This window comes from Sceloporus occidentalis, unplaced genomic scaffold (assembly GCF_023333645.1).
Source record: "Sceloporus occidentalis isolate IW3139 unplaced genomic scaffold, rSceOcc1.0.p SCAF_2, whole genome shotgun sequence".
Classification (NCBI taxonomy): Eukaryota; Metazoa; Chordata; class Lepidosauria; order Squamata; family Phrynosomatidae; genus Sceloporus; species Sceloporus occidentalis.
Genome location: NW_028316982.1, coordinates 3,407,326 through 3,429,726, shown reverse-complemented (window position 1 = coordinate 3,429,726; position 22,401 = coordinate 3,407,326). Strand labels below are relative to the sequence as shown.

The 22,401-nt window shown below is 43.7% G+C and overlaps 1 protein-coding gene across 2 annotated transcripts in view; it reads left to right on the top strand.

Moving 5' to 3' along the window:
* Nucleotides 1-22,401, top strand: part of LOC149317879 (DIS3-like exonuclease 2) — a 343,644-nt gene that overhangs the window by 135,427 nt on the left and 185,816 nt on the right. For both annotated transcript variants that reach the window (XM_089508605.1, XM_089508604.1), the window contains exons 8-9: nucleotides 15,817-15,911; nucleotides 17,171-17,418. In XM_089508605.1, the coding sequence (XP_089364731.1) occupies nucleotides 15,817-15,911; nucleotides 17,171-17,418 (343 nt within the window). The remainder of the gene's footprint in view (nucleotides 1-15,816; nucleotides 15,912-17,170; nucleotides 17,419-22,401) is intronic.

Here is a 22,401-nt window from a genome sequence, read left to right as displayed (position 1 = left end):
CGTCGTGTCCCCTTGTGACATACTGCGGCACCACAAGGGTGCCGCAGAAAGAACCCACTTTTTGCTGTGCGAGGAAGCCACGTGGTTTGTCCACTGCAGCTTCCTCTCTCCCAACAACATAGTAATCTACAGCAAAGATTGAAAACAAAGTACGGCCAAAAATCTGGTGATTAAAAAAAAGTAATTAAAAAAAAAATAAAGCACTATTAATGTAAAATAACATGAAGGCAGTTTGAAAACATAATGATGAAAGGAAAAGTACGACATGAACATCATTAAAAGATTTTATTTATTTATTCCTTTATTTATTGATTTGATTTATATCCTGCTTTTCTCCTAAGATTAGATTCAGTGCATCTACTTCCAAACAACATGCTTTTTTCAACATGCAAAATATATAGGCCCTTGTAGACAGTTAAAATGATGAATATTCCTCCACCAACTTTTATGTGATACTCCTGCCACCACATGAGGGGAGAGGCTGCTGTCACACTGCAGAACTAATGTAGTTTGACACCAGTCATGGCTCCATCCTATGGAATCCTGGGATCTGTGATGTATTGTAAATGTTTCCTCAAATGTCTATTTAAATAGGGGGGGGGGGGGGGGAGTCTTTATCTGCCAGTGGAAGGAAAGCAGAAACATTTCCTGACTTCTCTGCTGTTTGCAGGTTTAAATAAAATTGGCAGTGTGCTTTTGCCTTGCTAGCATCTCCTTTACTTTCACCATGTCTCTCTCAGAGGACAATGTTGCTGCTTACATGCTTCAATTAGTGCATTGGGACCTGACTTGAGGCAGCTGGTATAGCTGGAAGTGAAGGGGGCAAAGTAATAGCATTTCCACTGTAAGCTTCTTTGTCCTTCCTAAGTGCAAATGAGCAGTAAAAGTGTTCTTCCACAGCACCTGCTCAGTTAGGAGAAAGTCCAGGAGAGCATTGCTCTGGTGTGTCATAGCAATAACAAGTAGCAATAGCAAGTACATTTCTATTCCGCTTATAAGTGTACTTAAGCACTCCCTAAGCAGTTTACAAAGTGTAAGGTAATTGCCCCAAACAATCTGGGTACTCATTTTAGCAAACTCCTCGGAAGGATGCAAGCCTGAGTAAAGCTTGAACCCTTTTGCTGGTATTGAACTCGCAACCGTATGGTTTTGAGTGAGTGGCTGCAGTACAGGCATTTAACCACTGCGCCACCAGGGCTCCTGGTAATCATAGGCCGGTTACAAACCGGCAGTTTAGTGCGTGACGAGCACGCACTAGGGTTACAAAAGGGCGGTGCTTCTGCACCGCCCTAACCCTAGTGCATGCTCGTCACGCACTAAACGGCGGCGGCCCTTCCATATGGCCGCCGCCGTGAGGACGTGACGACCGCGCCGCCTCTAGATGGGGCGGCGCGGACGTGACGTCCTTGCTCCGCGCCAGGGCACTTAGTGCGCCCTGAACACGGAGCAGGAAGGAGCTCCGTTTCGGAGCTCCTTCCTGGTTTAGTCCGCTGGGTGCAGCCTTCAGACGGCTGCGCCCAGCGGACTAAAAGAGAAAGGGGCCAAGCGGCCCCTTTCTCTTCTCCCTGCCGCCGCGGGGTGTCCTTGGGGCTTGAAGCCCCAGGGACACCCCTTTTCAGGCTGTGGGGAAGCGGCATTTTGCTGCTTCCCCGCAGCCCGAAAAGCGGCGGATCGGGGCCTCAGCGGCTGCCGGTGTAGCCACTGAAGCCCCGATACTCCGGGGAAAGGGGCGGGTCCAGACCGCCCCAAATGGGCGGTCTATAACCCGCCATAGAATCATAGAATTGGACGAGACCATCGTGTCCCATCTTAACAGCCTCTTCTCCAGGCTAAACATACCTAGTTGCCTAAGTCGTTCCTCATAGGGCATGGTTTCCAGACCCATCACCATTTTATTCGCCTTTCTTTGGACACACTCCAGTTTCTCAATATCCTTCTTGAATTGTGGTGCCCAGCACTGAACACAGTATTCCAGGTGAGGCCTGAGCAAAGCAGAATAAAGCAGAACTATTACTTTCCTTGATTTAGAAGACATTATACTACTGTTGATAAGTATTTTTTTTCCTAAACTATGTGCTGAACAACCAAAAAAAAGAGCTCTCCTAGTTCAGATCAAAGGTCTGTCTAGTCCAACAGGCTGCTTCTAACCAGGTGCATTTGGGAAACTCTCAAGAAGAAGGATGTGAAAGCAATAACCCTCTCCCACTCTTGCTGCAAACACATCTGGTATCCAGCAGTGGGCAGCCGGTGAACCTGGAAGTTGCATATAGCCATGCCAACTAGCAGCAGTTCATCATAGAATGATAGAGTTGGAAGGGACCACAAGTCAATCTGTTGATCTTTCCTCTTTCAAGAGTTGGCTAATCGGTGTTTAAAACCATCAGTGTTAGGCTGCATCTACACTGCAGAATTAATACAATTTAACGCCTTTTTAACTGCCCTGGCTCAGTGTTATTGAATCCAGGGTTTATAATTTCATGAGATAATTAGCTTCCTTGCCAGAGAGCTCTAGTGCCACAACAAACTACAAATCCTGGGATTTCATAGGATGGAGCCATGACAGTTAAAACAGTGTCAAACTGCATTAATTCTGCAGTGTGACAGCAGCCTATCTCCTCATTTGATGCCAGGAGTACCACGTAAAGTTTGGTGGAGGAATATTTATCATTATAACTATGTACAGGGCCCTATATATTTTACATGTTGGAACAGAACTGGGTAACCATGTCATTTGGAAGTAGATAGACACTTGAGTGTTCAGGGCAATCGCTTAGAAAAAGTAGGATTCTGGTCTTCATGTTTATTTCAGGTGCCAGTTCTTCAGGCGGATACAGCATGGAAGTATGCTTCATAGTTACTCATCTTTCTGCATAGTTCAGACATGCAGAAAAAGGTAGGCAGAATATGCAAATCTGATTCATTTCTCTTGGCCAGAATGTCACCATAAGTGGAGATATCTGAGTCTGTTGACCTAGTACCTGCTTCATAAAACCTTGTAAGCACTAGGAAGAAGCAAAAACCTTTCAAGGCAAATTTGTTGGATGACTGTTTGAGGTGAGAGGGTTTCTACTACTGGTGTAACAGTATTAGTATATTTTGCCTCAAGTATGGCCATGGGTGAAAAGATAAGTCATAGCCTTTTAAATGAATAAATTCCCATTTACTTTTCATCTGCCTATCAGCTTCTGTGAGTCCATGACCCTTGTAGCTATCTATGGCAAAAGTTACTCATGCCATTATGTAAGCAGTGTGGAGTCTGGCCAATGCCAGTAGTGGCATGACTTGACTGGACTTTGCATCTCCTTCCGGGCAAGACTTCAGATCCCTGGAATGTTTTGTTTTCCATATCACTTGTGAGGGTAGATGGTAAATGTCATAGTCCCTCCAACAGTAAATTTCTGGCAAGGTATTATTATTGTTATTGTTATTGTTATTGTTATTGTTATTGTTATTGTTATTGTTATTGTTATTGTTATTGTTATTATATCCAACTCTCCCCAAATTGGGATACAAAGCACATACAAATTACAAAAAGCAATATACAAAAGTGAGCATTAAAATAAAGTTCAAAATATACAAAAGTGGGCATTAAAATAGAATTAAACTAATATAGTATTAAAACGCATCACTCATTAAAAGAATAAAATGCCACTTAAATGGTAACAGTACTTAAAAACTGTGCATATTAAAACAGTGAAAAATCCCAAAACATTAAAGCATCAATAAAAACAAAACTATATACAGGCCTTTGAAATCTTCAAATCCAGCATCGCAGGGCATTAAAAGCCCAACCTGAACATCTGTAATGACCTTGCAGCACAAAAATGTTTTACCTTGCTGCCGGAAGGATAGCAGGGATGGGGGTCATCCTGGTCTCTCTGGGGAGAGATTTCCAAAGTCTGGGAGCAGCTACCAAGAAGGCCCTGTCTCGCTTGTTCCCTCCAAATGAGCCTGAGAAAGTGGTCGGAGAAAGAGAAGGGTCCAAATGATCCTAAAACCCTAGTGAGCTCATACAGGGAGATACAGTCCTTCGAATAGCCTGGACCCAAGACGTATAGGCTTTATAGGTCAAAACCAGCACTCTGAATTGTGCCTGGAAATGGAGTGGTAGCCAGTGGAGCTTTTGCCACAAGGGAGTTGTATAGCCACTTCCAGTTAGCAACCTGGCTGCAGCTGTTTGGGCCAACTGAAGTTTCTGAGCACTCTTCTGAGTGTATTACAGTAAAGCAAATGGGCTGTAACCAAGGCACGCACAACTATGGCCAGATCTGACTTCTCCAGGAACTGGAGCTCTTTGCACATGAGCTTTAAGTGTGCAAATGCACTCCTTGTCACTGTTGAAAGCTGGGCCTCCAGGCTCAGCACTGAATCCAGAAATACTCTCAAACTGTGAATCTGCCTTTTCAGGGGGAGTTTAAACCCATCTATCACAGGCTGAATCCCTATTCCCAGATCTGTCTTTCGACTGACCAGGAGAACCTGCGTCTTGTCCAGATTAAGCTTCAATTTGTATGCCCTCATCCAGTCCATCTCAGCTGTCATTAGTTTAGCACAGGAACAGCTTCCTTTCAGATGCATGTGCATTCATGCAAAGGGAAAGGTTCTATTTTGCAATCCGCAGGGCAGGCAGGTGTTTCCAGGCAGGGTGAGATAAGCCTTTTATTGAGAAATATTTCTGTAGTTCCAGGTAAAATGATGGTGTGTTTAAGCATGTTCATTCAGTGCTTTAAGGCTCTGGACTGGGACATTCCACAGACTGCTTGCCAGTCTTTGTTGGATCAGTGTGCCTGTTGGTCTTTATAGGGCCAAATGATAGTGTGGCTGGAAAGTCCAGTCTTGGCAGGGATTGACCAGACAGTTGAATGTGTCCACTGATGAGGAATCTGATTGTCTTAAAGAGCACTTTAGAAACCTGAACTTAAGTCTTCTGTTTGGGAACAAAACCAAGATAACCTCAGATGCTACAGGGCAGGAACTTGCTCATTTTACCTCCAGGACAGCTGGTTATGGAGGAGAACTCCAGGCACAACAAACCAACCAGCAAAAATTTTGGGTCAGGATCTCCTCAAGCCAGAGCATCCAAACAATTCTGCTAAATCAAACCCAAGGTCTTGTGTGAGTCCAGCCTTCTGTTTCCCAAGTAGATGGCCATGGAATACCATCAAGCAGAACATGACTGCAATTCAAAGATATAGCCTTGTTAGTCTGTAGAATCAGTATGTGGAGAGATCTTGTAGCACCTTTGAGACTAACTGAAAGAAAGAAGTTGACAGCATGAGCTTTCCTAGACTTAAGTCTACTTCCTCAGAGGCATTAAATGTGTCTGATGAAGTAGATTTCAGTTTATGAAAGCTCATCTGCAAACTTCTTTCTTTCAGTTACTCTCAAAGGTACTACAAGATCTCCCTATATTATGAATGCAATTGTACATCTTCTCTCATTTTCCCAAACAATTCAGGCTGAGAGTGATACCACCTTGGATAATGAAGTATGCAATATATTGCAATATATTGCCATTCATGACTAGTAGACATCGGCACTCTTACTGTTTGGGAATTTGTCCAAGTCCTCCTTTTAAAGCTCTCCAGGTTGGCAGATGTCACTACATCTTGTGAAAATGAATTCCATTTTCACCTGTGTGTCATGCAAAGAGCTCCCTCCTGTCATCTTTCCTGTATCTCCCTGCATTCTGCTTTATTGGGTTCTGTTATAATGAAATAAGAACAAGTTTTCTTTCTGAGAACTTTTACAACTGACTTGTTGGAACAATTCCAGCGTGGCCCAAGGTTGTGCTCTTGATAGCAGTTGCCCTGATGCCTTTGTGCAATTGCAAGTCAGGCATAAAAATGGTGGCTTTCTAATCCAGAGATGCAAATAGGTTTTGGAGAGGTGGCTACTCATGCTTCTCATTTCCAATTTTCTTGCACTTTCTCCTCACTCTTGCTTCCTCCACAGTGCCCTCTTCCCTTTTTCTGTGGCTGATAAATGTAGCCAGTACCAGACAGTTATGCATTTTGGGTCTTCTAAAGCCCAGAATGTGAATGTCACCTCATATGACCTTATGTGGTTTTTTTCGCCTCCGTTAGTCAGATCTTGGAAAATTTACTTGTTTTCAACTACAACTGCCAGAATTGTAGACATTGGTCATATTGAGGGGGGGAGGCAGTAGGGAAAAAAGTAACTTTTCCAAACTCTGACAGTAAATGCACTGTGGGGCATTAAAGAAGTTGGTGGAACAGGAGATGACAGTGGCAGTAATATGGGGAGGAGAGAACAGGGTGTACTGCTCATCCTTTCCCAAACTATCCTCCCTTTGCCTCAGCCTCTTCTCTGTAAGCCCTTGACATTAGTGAGTTTGCAGGAGGACCAACTCCACACCTAACCCTGCTTTTAGCTCTTACTTAGGTCCTGGGGTGAGGCTTGGTAGTCCAGGGGCATTTGGTAGAACCAGATTTGGCAGCAGAAAGCTGCCTAGGTTTGTTTGCAAATGGAAAATGGTTTGCTCTTGCCAGCCTTGTGCAGTTGGAATGATGAGGATTTCCTCACTGTTGTCATTTCCATCCCGTGTAAGAAGAGCGGTTCCCCCCCCCCCCAACTTTAGTTTGCTAATTTATTTTAGTTTTATTTTTTAGAGGTGAGAAAACACAATATGTTTATCCTTGCAAGTGCTTACGTTTAATTGTGCTCCTCTTGGAGAAGATTGGAGATTTCCACAGTGGCCGCGGTGAGCCTGGAAAAAATAATGTTGGATCTGTCATGGCTAATGAGTGTTTTAATCTGATGGCTTTAAGGGTCTGCTTTGGCCACATCAGATGTCCTGGTTAATTTAATTTGTGTAAGGAACTTTCAAGAACTTTAACAAAAATTTAAAAATAAAAGACAACTTAGCCCAGGCGGAGGGGCGGCGGGCCCCAGCATGGTTCAAGCTGCTTCCTCGGAGGGGTGCTAACTCTGCAATTGCTGGATCTAATTTGCTGGTAATAACAGAACTAATTGGAGAGGTTTCTTGCCATTAGTGTCTAATTTTCTTTTCAGCAAAGCTATAACAATTTTTGGTTTTGTCAGGTAATCACCCGAAAGGGAAACAAGGGGATTAAAAGCACCATTTTGCTGGGCTGGAGCTGCTGAAGGGTGTTTGCACTGTAAGATAAGCTTAGCAAGCCCTGCCCAAGCTAACATAGTAAATCTCCCACTGCAAACATAGCGCTGCCCAGGGTGGAAATATTGAATGGTCACCGGATAACCACGACAGCAAAGGTTCGGCACAGTTTATTTCTGGTTTGGCAGATGGTAGCAAGACTTCTTTCTCTGTCCTCCCCACCTCCTCCCCACACATTACCTCTTAGTTGAGCTGTCCAGGATTTCTCCTGGCTTTCCCTGTTCTCCATTTACTTGCTCATATCAGTCCTGCTCCAAACTCTTTTTGCAGGGTTATTCTCATGCAGGGGAGGGGGTGTCACATGGTTATCGTTTTATGGACTGCCAGGCTCCATTGAGCTGGCTTTCCAATGAATACAAATTTGGTTCCTCTGTATAAGAACATCCCAATGATCTATCTAGCTCAGCTTTCTCTTTTCTAACAGTGGCCAGCTTGCTAGCACAAGGCTGTTGGAAACTGACGTGACTATAAGGATTGTCTCCAGCTTCTAATATATGAAAGGCAAATCAGTGGCCCTCTAGATATTAGCCCAGTTACAATGACTGGTGGTTGGGGATAATAGAATCATAACATCAGAAGAGACCACAAGGGCAGGAACATGCATTCAAGGCATTCACGACAGATGGCCATACAGCTTCTTTTTAAAAACCTCCCAAGAAGGAGACTTCATCACACTCCAAGGCTCATGTCTAGCAATGACAGCCAGTTTAAGTGCCTGAAGCATAAGAGGAAGGTGAGGAGGAAAGACCTCAGATCATCTCAGAACAGTGGTCCTTGAACAAAAGAACTACAAAGGTAGACTGGAAAGAGAAACAGCAGAATTGGAGTTCATCCACAAACTACAGTCCATCAACAACAGGCTGAACAGAGATAATGGTTTCCTGACACACTTCAGCACTATCTGACCCCATCCTCATGACCCCTACATTCATTCATCACTGTATTCCCCTCACTACAGGCTAGTCCCATTGCCAGACTGGATCTGCCAGTTCATCTCCATGCACAAAGGCCAGTTCCCAATGCCTTTGTGCACTAACAACTGTCATTAAAACTGGACCTGCAACTTCATTTCCATACACAATGGATTTGCAATTTGAATTGACATCCTCAGATACCAATGGCATATATGGGTCTGTGCCTGGCTTCCACTCCACCAAATGCATCTGAGGAAGGAGACTGAAGTCACGAAAGCTCATGCTGCCAATTTCTTTCTTCCAGTTAGTCTCAAAGGTGCTATGAGATCTCTTTACATACTCATTCTCTTCACCTTTTCTTTCCTTTTGTGGTCCAAGGCAACGTGTTCCCACAAAACAGCATATGAACAGGACAGGCATGTGCATAAACAGACAGGTTTGTCCCGTCTGGTCTGATTCAGTTTCCTAAAAGTGTGTGCTTTTCCCAGTAAAATACTTAAGTCAGTCCAGGTGCTTTTCAGTAAGCAAACTCCATGGCACTTCCTCAGAAAAGTACCTGATCTGGTTACTTTCCTCTTCTGCCCTCTCACCTTCTGTGAGGCTGATTATCATCTCAGTCATTGCAACATAACAAAAACTCTGCCTTCTCTATAACAATATTGTATTTATCAGGCAGGGCTGTTGTCCAGTTATGATCACCTCATGTGTTACAAAAATCTAGCTCTCATCCCCAGTCTTTGACCCTGCTGGCTGGAGGCCAAGGGTATATATTGTTGTTGTTATGTGCCTTTGAGTAGTTTCTGACTTATGGAAACTCTATCACTGGGTTTTCTGGGGCTTAGTGTGTGTGACTCACCCAAGATCACTCAGTGGGTTTGTGTTGCGGAGTGGGGAATCAGACCCTAGTCTCCAGAGTTATAGTCCAGTGCTCAAACTACTCCACCACACTGGCTCTTGTACATATACATAGACATATTATTGTTATTATCTTTATGTATATAAAGGAGGAGTGAAGATAGGAGGAAGCAACATTAACAATGTAAGATATGCAGATGACACCATACTATTAGCAGAAGATATTCAGGAATTGGAAGAGTTAATAAGGAAATTCAAAGATGAAAGTGCAAAGGCAGCTCTGATGTGAAACATAAAGAAAACAAAAATAATGACCACAGAAGAAAAATTCAATCTAGACAACAAGGAAATTGAAATAGTGAAAGAATTCCTTTATCTAGGATCAAACATTGACCAGAATGGAGAGTGCAGTCAAGAAATAAGAAGAAGGCTAGGAATGGGAAGGACAGCTATGAAAGAACTGGAAAAGATACTGAAGAGCAAAGACATACAACTGATCACTAAAGTCAGAATTGTCCAGGCCATTGCATTCCCCATCATCCCCAGGTACGGATGTGAGAGCTGTACAGTGAAGGAAGCAGACAGAAAGAAAACCAACTTCTTTGAAATGTGGTGCTAGAGAAGAGTCCTTGGGATGCATGGACGGCCAAGAAGACAAACAAATGGGTTCTTGAACAGATAAGACCAGGGCTCTCCTTGGAAGCAATGATGGTCAAGTTGAGGCTGTCGTACTTTGGTCACATAATCGGAGAGCACGAATCACTAGAAAAAACAATAATGCTAGGAAAGTTAGAGAAGAGAAGAAAGGAAAACCACAAACCAGATGGATAGACTCGATCAGGGGGATTGTGGGCAAGGGCTTGCAAGATCTTGGCAAGACTACAGTGGAGGAGAGGAATTCTTGGAGATGTCTCATCTACGGGATCGCCATGAGTCAGAACCGACTCAAGGGCAGCTAACAACAACAATATCCTCCTTCTTCCCAGTTTGGGACTCAAGGAGGCTTGCAGCTGCTAAAACAAACAGAGTTAAACATTCATAGCATAGCAAAAGTTAAAAAGCAATTTAAGCACCATAGAATTAAAACCAATTAAATTGAACTCTGGTCTCCTGCATCTCCACAATTGAAGTCCAGTGCTCAAACCACTACACCACACCACACTGGTTCTCCAATGGTATTATAGTCCAGTACATTTAGAGGATATCAGGTACAATAAAGCTAATGTATATCCTCATGTATAAATCTAGACATCTTAATGTGAAGTCGAAGGTTTTCATGGCCGGCATCCATGTTTTTTTGTGGGTTTTTTGGGCTATGTGGCCATGTTCTATACCGCAAACCCACACATACAGACCGATACCTGCATAAGAACTCCAACCATCACCCAGGACAAAAAAGAAGCACAATCAAAACACTGGTAGACCGAGAAAATTGCATCTGCGAACCCCACTTCTTGGAAGAGGAACTGAAGTACCTGGACCGGGCTCTACAGGCCAGTGGTTATTCCAGCTCAGACATCAGAAGGGCTGCCAGGCCCAGGAAAACCCAGAGAAGTGAAGACAAGCAGCCACCAAAAGGGAAGGTATTTTTACCATACATCAAAGCAGTCACAGACAGAATAGGCAAAGTGGTGAGGAAGCACAACCTTCAAATGGTTTACAAACCGACGAAGAAAATCCAGCAAATGCTTTGCTCAGCCAAGGACCAGAGAGACCCTCTCACAGCTGCAGGAGTTTACCGCATATGATGCAGCTGCAGACAAGTCTACGTAGGGACCACCAAACGCAGTGTGTAAACAAGAATCAAGGAACACGAGAGACACTGCAGACTGGGCCAGCCAGAAAAATCAGCAGGGGCAGAACATGCCACAAACCATCCTGGGTGTAAAATACTGTTTGAAAACACAGAAATCCTGGACAATGCCAACCACTTCCATGTCAGGATGCACAGGGAAGCCATTGAAATCCACAAACATCTGGATAATTTCAACCAGAAAGAAGAAACCCTTAAAGTGAACAAAATTTGGCTACCAGTCCTGAGGAATAGCAAAATAAGGACTCAGCAAATGCAAATGGGAAACCATTCAGAGTCAGGGGCTTTCCCAGCAGATAATGATTACCAGTTAGCAAACATTTATCCTCATTTGCATTAGCCTCCCAGGCTGAGGCCAGCCATCAACACAGAACAAGACACATGCAAATTCCCAGGCTCACACAGTATATATACACCCAATTTTCCAAGCAAAGCATTCTCTGAAGATGCCAGCCACAGATGCTGGCGAAACGTCAGAAAGAAACTCTGCTAGAACATGGCCACATAGCCCGAAAAACCCACAAAAAAAAACAAAAAACAAAAAACACCTTAGACATTTTAGTAAAAAAATTGACCCCAAAAAGCTGAATTGATTTATCCATGAATCAATGCAAGAATTGTACTTCAACTTCTTTGAAAAAAGAACCATCCCCTGGTAAAAGGCAAGAGTCTCTTCTGTCCTGGAAACACTGAACCCCCTTTAGTTTTCATCCATCTAGCCTTTAGTTTGAGCAGAAATAATTATGCCTGCTGGAATTTTGTAAGCTCTTTGGCATTGTTTTCCTTTGCTTTATCCTTTAGATCCCTTATTACAGTTTGCACTTTGTTTACGCGGGGGATCCGTTCTGGACTCCCTGGCGTAAAACAAATACCACCTATGCTTGAGCTTCATTTAAATGAATGGGGCTCGTGCATGCAGCGGTGTGGTGGCGCGGCGGCATGCACAGCTGTCCCTTTCCCCCGCGTGGCTTTCAGCATATGCTGAAAGCTGAGTAAAGGGTGCCCGTGTATGACATGGGTGCACTGTACATACCTCTAAGTTTTACCTTCGACTTATCCGTGGGCCATAACAAAATTCATAATTTTGGCCCCAAAACCTGCCTTTGACTTATACGCGAGGTCGATTTATAGCCACATATATACAGTAGTTTAGAATATCTGAGACTGATGCCACGTTACAAAATTAATGCAGTTTGACACTGCTTTAATTGTCATGGCTCCATCCTGTGGAATCCTGGGATTTCTAATTCGTTGTGACACCAAACTCTCTGACAGTGAAGGCAAAATATCTCACAAAGCTACAAATCCCAGAATTCCATTGCTTTGAGCCATGGCAGTTAAAGTGGTGTCAGACAACATTAATTCTGCAGTGTAGATGCAGCCTGAATGTGGTTCAAAAAATGTCCTGCTTTCATTTGTTTTGGAATTGCTGGAGGAGAGCTTTATTTCTATCAGGTACTACCAAAAAGATAAGTAAACTTGTCCAAAAGCAAATCAAGCTTGAACTCTCCCTAGAAGCCAAAATGGCTAAACTGAGACTAACATTACAGGTGGATAGAGTCAAGGAAACCATGGTTAACCTGGGTCTGCTGATGACTAGGTCTCTTGAAGGTTTTTCTTTCATAGGATAGCCATAGGTTAAAGCCAGTTTGATGGCAAATAACAACAATGTTCCTAAAACGGGGTTTGGACCAGTCTGTGTATTCACAACTTGGTATTATACTGTAGTCCAAAAGGAGGGCATAATTTTTTAATGAGGTTGTACTAGAATTCCAATGATAAGTATTAGTGAAGGAAAATGTAGAGGCATTAATGTGGATGATAGTATTATTACAGTTCCTACAAGCATGTATTCTAATTCTTCTGGGTTTCTTGCTTTCACAAGCAAATAAATAATGCAGGGATAAAAATAATTAAAAGATAATTAGGAGACAAATTTGAAGGGTTTTAGAAGTGAAGTGAAGAGTTAGCTCAGGTCAATGGTATAGATTTGTGATCCAGGTGTTAAAAGAGGGGCAATTCTTTTTCAAATTTGCCTGAAATTTTTAGTGGTGGATGGCGAAGCAGAGGGGATGGCTCCCCTCCCGGCGTTTCTAAAATAATTAGCCTAAATTTCTTGGAAAGAGGACATTTGGGCAGAGTACCAGCCTGCAACACTTTAGATTCCTGGTGTCACAGTAATTGAATAAAACTTGTATTACTCAGAGACTTTGTTGTGGCAAGACTTCAATCTGATCCCTAAATGACTGTGTAGGTTGATAGCTGTTATCTTTCTACCTACCCTGGTGCTAAGGACAGCTCTGACATTTTCCATGTCAGCTGGATGGGCAAACTGACATTTTGTTAGTGATTATTAAGGCCCAATGAGTCCACTAGGAAACCTGCTTTCACAGAGCAATAAACTGAAGAGCCAGGTGAGACGCAGTGTTTATGTATGCCAGAAGAGATCCCAGTGGCTCCTATGGTCACCTGAACCCTATTACAGTGGGCTCTTAGTATCCGCTGGTGTTTGGTTCCAGGACCTCCCATCGATGCCAAAATCCATGGATGCTCAATTCTTGTTAAATACAGTGGTGAGTAAAATGATATATAAAATGGCAAAATCAAGATTTGCTTTGGATTTGGACGTGTATAAGAAATGGGAAAAAAAAAAAAGGAGGCAGGAATCACCCAAATTCAAAGGAATAGCTAGTACATGTAGGGTAAGGACTTTAAACAAACAGCTAGTACATCTAGGTGGAAAGTCAATAAAGCTAAAGCACAGAATGAGCTCAGGCTTTCTAAAGAGGTTGAGAACAATAAAAAGGGCTTTTTTGGGTATGACCACAGCAAAAGGAAGAAGAACAAAACGGTAGGGCCACTGTGTGGAGAAGATGGCAAAATGCTAACAGAGGACAGAGAAAAGGCAGAATTACTCAACACCTTCTTTGCCTCAGTCTCCTGAGGAAAATTGAGCAGAGGACACAATAGGGGAAACCCAGCACAGAATCCGTAAAGGGGTAGTACAAGAATATCTTGTTAATCTAAGGCGGGATACAGACCGCCGCTTTGCGGCGGTCTCCCGCCGGCGCCATTTGCTCTGCGAGGGAGCCGCAGCAGCCAAACCGCGCGGAGCAAAAAAGAAGCTCCATTTCGGAGCTTCTTTTTGCGGCGCCTTTATGACGTCGCGAGGCACCGCTGGCGCATTCGCGCCGTCATAGGCGCCGCGACACGTCTGGACGCTATGCGTCCAGTACGTAAACATGGCGGCCCCCATGTGGAAGGGGCGCTGCCATGTTGTACGTATTCTATACGTACTAGGGTTAGGGGGGTGCGGAGGCACCGCCCCTTCCTAACCCTAGTACGTATAGAAGACGTACTATATGGCGGTTTGTATCCCGCCTAAATGAATTTAAGTCTCCAGGGCCAGATGAACCACATCCAAGGGTATTAAAAGAGCTGGCAAGTGTAATTCCAGAGCCTTTGGTAATAATCTTTGAGAACTTCTGGAGAACAGGAGAGGTCCCAGCAGATTGGAGATGGGGAAGCTTTGTCCTCATCTTCAAAAGGGAGGAAAAGAGGGCCCAAAGAATTAACACTTGCTTTGTCTGATTTCAACACCAGGAAAGATTCTAGAGCAGATAATTAAACAGTCATTCTGTAATCATTTAGAAAGAAATGCCATAATCGCAAAGATGCAACATTGGTGTGTCAAAAACAAGTCATCTCAAACTAATCTTAGCTCTTTTTAAAAATTAAATCACCAGTTTGGTAGATTAAGGGAATGCTGTGGATGTAATATATCTCAATTTCAGTAAGGTCTTTGACAAGGTCCCCCATGATGTTCTTGCAAAGAGACTAGTAAAATGTGGGCTAGATAATTCAACTGTTAGGTGGATTTGTAACTGTCTCACTGGCCGAACCTAAAGGGTGCTCAACAATGGTTCTGTTTCATCCTGGAGAGAAGTGACTAGTGGGGTGCCAAGTGCTATTCAACATCTTTATCAGTGACTTGGACAAAAGAATAGAGGGCATGCGTATCAATTTTGCAGATGATGCCAAATTAGGAGGAGTAGCTAATACCTCAGAGGAGACCTCAACAGTCAACAGTCATTTTTAACTATTTAAACAGTCTTAAGCTATCTTTTTAACTTTTAAAATAGTTTAATATGGAATCATCCAAGATGGCAAATGTGTTTTAGAGCAGCTCAGCACAGCCCTGGTGACTTTCATTATTTATAGAGCATAAAATGAAGAATTAATTGTGTGGTTAGGAGGCATCCTATTCAAGTTACCAAGTGCCTTGCGGATTAATCCCTTTTGAGCTTCTCTCACAGTTCCATCCAGCCTTACCAACTTCAAAGTTAAAAGGTTGATGGTAAAGTGGACATGTGTGTGTGCCTTCAAGTTGCTTTTCTACTGAGCTTCATATCCCTAAACTAAGTGTGATGGGTAAAAGTTATTGGTCTCCTGGCTTATATGTTGCTGGTATCCGGAGGGGTTTCTTTTCTCCCTTTCCTTAGAGCGTATATGACTTTTCCTGAGCCTTTTAAAAATAGCGGCTGGGCTATGGTTGAAGACTATCTCCTTGCAAGGTGCGGTTTGGGTTTCTAGGCTAAATATGCATTTTATAACCTTGCATAACATTCTTTAAAGGAAATTAAATATTTTAATGAATAGGTGTACTTAAAGGGAACTATTTATATAATGTGAAAAGCAAAGTTACCCCAATGTAAGAAATGCCAGGAAATTGAAATACTTTAATTTGCATTTAATAAATAGAGTGTATTTTCCACCATTTTGTTTATTATGGCTGCTATAGATGTTCTTGTAAATTTTGGGGTTTATTTTGATTTTAGCAGATGTGCACAATGGAAGTTGACCATATATCTGTTCCGCATTGTGGCCTGGAGGGCTACTGAAATGCTGCTATTTGTTCCACGGTGATTCTGACATAACATTTCTGCTGCTTTCTGTCTGGGCCAGCACTCAGAACTGGCTCTTGGGACTGCCAAAAGGGGATATGAAAAGGCTGAAATGAGGAAAGGATTTTGAAGTATATGCTGGGTGTGTATATTATGCTGTGTTTTCCCTAGGGAGGGATCCGGAGACTTGCAGCACCTGCCATGTGAAGCAAGAAGATTCCTCTAAGATGAATGATCCAGAACACTTCCTTCAGAAAACTGCCAAGGTAGTGTTGTGACACTAAAGAAGACTGTAATTTCCATCCCCCCAAATCCATCTGATCCCCAAATTATGAACTCCTTTCCCCCTCCAAAACTTCATAAGACTTGCAGCTGTCAGCTGCTCTGAGAATCATGCAGTCAAGTAGTGCAGGGGTTAGGGCAAGGATGGAGCACTTATGGGTCTCCAGATGTTGGTGGACTCCAGTTCCAACAATGGCCAGGCTTGTCATCCAGCAACCTCTTGAGTGCCAGAGATTCCACACCTTTTGGATTAGATGGTCAGACTAGAAGTGCAAAAACTTAAATTCAAGTTTGCACTCAGCCATGAAGATTACTAGTAGTGCTGGTCCTGTCTCCTGCCATACCTATCTCACAGGGTTGATGTGGGGGTGTAAAATGAAAACCTTGCATGCCCACTCGAGTTCTTGGAGAAGAAACAGAATATAAGCTCTGGCTCTGGCACTGGGGTGAGCTGATCTGTTTTCCTAGCCCACCTTACAGACTTATTCTAAGGATACATTTTAGCTATTTGGGCAGGACCAATTTATATTTCCTGGAGTATAAGCTTTATTTGAAGAGGAAACATGGTGTAATGGTTTGAGCTTTGGACTGTGAATCTGGAGACCAGGATTCAAATCCCCACTCAGCCATGGAAATCCATTGGATTGGAACTCTGGTCTCCAGAGTGCTACTCCCGTGCTCAAACCACTACACCACGCTGGTCCAAATATACAGATCCATTAACTGTTTTCTCTACACCCTGATAGCGTTGATTATACTCAGCCTTATAGAAGGGTTTGGAACCTTCCTTTTGCAGGATGCTTGGGCTGGTATTGGATGTGAAAGAGGAACAGGCTATGTGCATGATGGATATATGTGGCAACCAGTGACCTGTTAGGAGTAGAAATCATGTGGCCTCCAGTTATTATTGGACTACAGTTCATAGCATGCCTCACCACTGGCTGTTCTGGCCAGGACTGCTGGGAGTTGCAATCCAACAGTATTGGGAAGACCTCACATTTCCCACCCCTGCTGTGAGGTGATGATCTTATGCACTACACCACTGGACTCTGTTTTAGAACCAGCTCCTCTCTAAGGGACATTGCTGCCACTTCCATAGAACTAAAATGGATGCCATGTTAAGCATCAGAACAAAAGGTAGGTGGATCTTTGTGAATGAGGAAAGCACCCCAAGCTTTGCTTTCTTGCCCAATTTTATGAAAGGTCTTTAAACACTAAATTGTGACTTCTGTGACTCTTTCAGGTAGTCTACATCTTGGAGAAGAAGCATTCCAGGGCAGCAACGGGCTTCATCCGTCTCTTGACTGATCGCAACAGTGAACTGTTCAAGAAGTGCGCCATGTTCTCACCCGTGGATCACAGAGTGCCTCGTGCGTATGTTGCCTTGGCTGACTGCCCACCAGATTTTGCCACCAGGCCAGAGGATTACGTCAACACTCTCTTCATCTGCCGTATTGTGGACTGGAGAGAGGACAGCAATTTTGCCCAAGGGTATGTGGCTGCTGGGTGAAAGGGAGCAGAAGGAGGGCTTTGGGGAAAAGCTCAGTGGTGAAGTACAGTTACAGCATGCAGGTGTTTCCATATTTAGTCTGTGGTCCCTCACTACTGTGAAGCTCAGGGGTGGGCAATGGTGGAGGGTCCAGGTGCCATTTTTCACTCCTACGTCCCTCTCAGGGGCTGCACAGGTACCCCCAACATGATTTTGTTTTCCACCAGTTTTTGGCTTTTTCTTTTCTTTTCCTTGTATCTCAAAGTCTCTCTCTCTCTCTCTCAGTGTTATGGGAGCCAAAAAATTATGTTCTGCAATGATTTTAAGCCATGTGGAGATAGGACAAAAAACCCCTCAAAACCTAAAACCTCCTCCCACCTTCTTTTGGACTCTAGTGGCTTCGGCAGGGGGACTTCAGGGGCTGCAGAATAGGACCCTGCAGGCCTCATGCACTCACAAGCTGGCACTTCCCCACCTTGGAAGTAGCATAATATAATGTAACAGCCACCGTACCATAAACTTCAGTATACCTACCTACCTACTTGGGCATCTCACCCAGGAAGGTCCACATGACAGCACGGGTGGGAATAATAATAATAATAATAATAATAATAATAATAATAATAATAATAATAGGATGTATTTATATGCTGCCCAATCACTGGGAATCTGGGCGGCTTACAACAGAGGGGATAATAGACGATTCCCTGCCCTCAATGTGGTCACTGGGAGATAGCATTAGGCTACATATAAACTAGGAAAAAAACTGGGAGGTGATGCCCTAAACTGAAACAAGCAGATGAATAGACAAAAAGTTTAGGGGGGATGAACATGTTCATCACCCCTAAACTTTTTGTCTATTCATCTACATATAAACGAGGACTAGGTGATGTGATATTCTCCAAATGTTTTGGACTTCAGCTCTCATACTCCACCTCCTCGTCATACTGTTCAACGCCATTTTCGTAACTTTCAATCTGTTGACTCTAACCATCTTGGTCTGATCCTGGATTCATCTCTCTCTTCCCTAAATCTCGGGGATTCTGCTGATTCAGCAATGTCTTTATTTAACTCCACTCTCTCCTCGACTCTTGACCATTTTGCCCCTGTCTCTGTATGCACTTCTTCCTCTAAGACTAGGCCTCAGCCCTGGCTTACCCCTATCATCAAGTTTCTGCTCTAGAGCGGCCAAACATCTTTGGAGAAAGTCCAAAGAGTGGGCTGATTTTATTCATTACAAATTTGTTCTTTCCTCCTTCTCACGCGCCCTCTCTATGGCTAAACAAACTTATTACAAATCATTGATCTCCGCCAAACGCTCCGCAGCGTTTGTTCTCCATCTTCAACTCATTGCTTAAACCTCCCTCTCCTCCTGTCTCTTCATCATTCTCTCCTAATGACTTTGCTAATTATTTCGTCTCTAAGATTACCACCATTCGCTCTGAGATAGTCCCTCCTGATTTCTCTTCTGCTCATAATCTTCTTTCGCCCTCCCCTAAAAAAATTTCTGTGTTTCCTCCTGCTTCTTTGGATGAACTATCTACACTTCTGAACTCTTGCAAACCTGCAACCTGTTCTCTTGATCCAATTCCTACTCGTCTTCTAATTTCTATAGCTCCCTCTTTTCTGCCCTCACTTCTCCATATCTTCAATCTCTCTCTCTCTACAGGCTCCTTCCCTTCAGACTTCAAACATGCTCTCATTTCCCCAATTCTGAAAAAACCTTCTCTTGACCCCTCCTCTTTGTCTACCTATCGTCCGATTTCTCTTCTTCCCTTTCTTTCTAAAGTTTTGGAACAGGTTGTTTATTCTCGCTGTCTTGAGTTTCTTGAAGCCAACTCCATCCTCGATCCCTTTCAGTCTGGTTTCCGCCCAAGGCATTCTACAGAGACAGCTCTCACTATGATCTCGAATGACCTTTTATGGGCCAAGGCTAATGGCCTTTACTCTGTTCTCATCCTTCTTGATTTGTCTGCAGCCTTTGACACCGTTGATCACTGTCTCCTAATTGACATACTCTCTGACCTTGGGTTCTCAGACTCTGTTCTTGACTGGTTTAGATCTTATTTGTCAGGCCGATCGTTTGCAGTGGTTGCAGGTGGTCAGACTTCTTCTCCTGTTCCCTTATCTGTTGGAGTTCCCCAGGGCTCTGTTCTGGGTCCCCTTCTGTTTTCTCTCTACACGCTGTCCTTAGGTAAACTCATCAGCTCTTTTGGTTTTTCCTACCATCTGTATGTCGATGACACTCAGTTGTATCTTTCCACCCCTGACCTTTCTCCAAGGCTTGAACAGCAAGTCTCGTCTTGCCTCACAGCTGTCTCACAGTGGATGCGCCATCGGCGTTTGAAGCTCAACATGTCCAAGACGGAGCTTCTTGTCTTTCCTCCTAAGTCCACCCTTCAACACAACTTTTCTGTCTCTGTGGACAACATTTCTATTCAACCAGTCCAGCAAGCCCGCAGTCTTGGTTTCATCTTTGATTCTTCTCTGTCGTGTATCCCTCAGATCCAGACCACAGCCAAGGCTTCTAGATTCTTTTTATACAACATTGCCAAAATCCAACCATACCTCTCCGCCTCTACTGCCAAGATCCTGGTCCATGCCCTAGTGATCTCATGACTAGATTACTGTAACGTCCTCCTGGCTGGGCTTCCTCTTTCTCACCTCCGTCCTTTAATCTCTGTCCAGTATTCAGCTGCACGCATTATCACATCCGCCCACCGCTCTGACCATATCTCTCCTATGTTGGCATCCCTTCACTGGCTCCCCCTCCCTTTCCGCATTCAGTACAAGCTCCTGCTGTCGACGTTTAAAGCCCTCCATGGACTGGCCCCTCCTTATTTATCACACTTTCTTTCTCCTCACCTTCCCACTAGGGCCTTCCGTTCTGGTAGTCAAGGTCTGCTGTCCCAGCCCAGGATTTCCTCTGCCCCATCCCGGATTCGCCCCTTTTCACTCGCTGCCCCTCACTCCTGGAACCTTCTTCCCCCACGAGCAAGAGCCATCACTTCTTTAACCAGCTTCAAAACGGAGCTGAAGACCATCCTGTTCAGAGAAGCGTTCCCAGGCATTGCATAATTGTCACTTGCTTTTTGTTGTTCTTTTGTTGTCTGTTTTATTGAATCATTTCCTGTATTGCTATGTATTTTATATGTATTATCCTACTAGAGAGGCCCCTTCCCCACCATCTTTCCCTTCTCCTTTTGTGTCGTGTCTTTAGATTGTAAGCCTGAGGGTAGGGAACCGTCCAATTAAAAAGATTGTATGTACAGCGCTGTGTAAATTTACAGTGCTTTATAAATAAAGGTTAATAATAATAATAATAATAATAATAATAATAATAATAATAATAATAATATCATCTTACCATTGCCCATGATAGCTGGGTCTTATGAGGAATCATAATCTAGAGCATGCTACTCCAAGTGGTGATCCCTGGATTGGTGCCAGTCCACAAGCCTTCAGATCCCAGTCTCTGGAGAGTTTCCAGGAAAGAAAGAAACAGGCACTTAGAAGAAAAATTGCTAGTCCTTCCTATCAGATAGCTTAACATGTTTTGACCCAGAAAATCTAGAAGGCACCAGGTCTCCATCCCTGGGCTCAATATCTCACTGTTAACCATAGAATAACATTTCTATGGTTAGATGAAGGGAATGCTGTGGATAAAGTATATCTTGATTTCAGTAAGGTTGACAAGGTTTCCCATGACATTCTTGCAAACAAGCTTGTAAAATGTGGGCTAGACAAAGTAACTGTTACATGGATTTGTAATTGGTTGACCGGCTGAACCCAAAGGGTGCTCAACAATGGCTCCTCTTCTTCATCCTGGAGAGAAGTGACCAGTGGGGTCCCACAGGGCTCTGTCCTGGGCCCAGGGCTATTCAACATCTTTATCAATGACCTGGATGACAGAATTGGGAGCATACTTATCAAATTTGCAGATAACACCAAATTAGGAGGAATAGCTAATACTCCAAAGAACAGGATCAACATTCAGAATGATCTGAATAGACTAGAAAGCTGGGCCAAAGCTAACAAAATGAAATTCAACACGGAGAAATGTAAGGTACTGCACTTAGGGTAGAAAAATGAAATGCACAGATATAGGATGGGGGACACCTGGCTGAATGAAACTACATGTGAAAGGGATCTGGGAGTCCAAGTAGACCACAAGTTGAACATGAGTCAACAGTGCGATGCGGCAGCTAAAAAGGCCAATGCAATTTTAAGCTGCATCAATAAAAGTATAGTGTCTAGATCAAGAGAAGTAATTGTGCCACTGTATTCTGCTCTGGTCAGGCCCCACCTGGAATATTGTGTCCAGTTCTGGGCACCACAATTAAAAAAGGACATTGAGAAACTGGAGCGTGTCCAGAGGAGGGCGACTAAAATGGTGAAAGGTCTGGAAACCTTGCCCTATGAGGAACTACTCAGGGAGCTGGGGATGTTTAGCCTGGTGAAGAGAAAGTTAAGAGGTGATATGATAGCCCTATTTAAATACCTGAAGGGATGTCATGTTGAGGAGGGAGCAAGCTTGTTTTCTGCTGCTCCAGGGAACAGGACCCAATGGAGAAATGGATGCAAGCTCCAAGAAAAGAGATTCCACCTCAACATTAGGAAGAACTTCCTGACAGTAAGGGCTGTTCGACAGTGGAACACACTCCTTCCTCGGAGTGTAGTGGAGTCTCCTTCCTTGGAGGTCTTTAAGCAGAGGCTAGATGGCCATCTATTGGGGATGCTTTGATTAGATTTCCTGCATGGCAGAAGAGGGTTGGACTGGATGGCCCATGCGGTCTCTTCGAATTCTATGATTCTGTGATTCTATGATTTCTGTATAGCTATATGATGAGCTGGCATAATGTTTACCCAGCTTGGCACCTCAGTCCCATCAGATGCAGCAAAGCAAAAGTGGAGCCCTTTGGTTGCCCAGGCCTGCGTTTTCCTGTACAAAGGGGAGAGGCATAGTACCTCAGTGCCAGTCACAG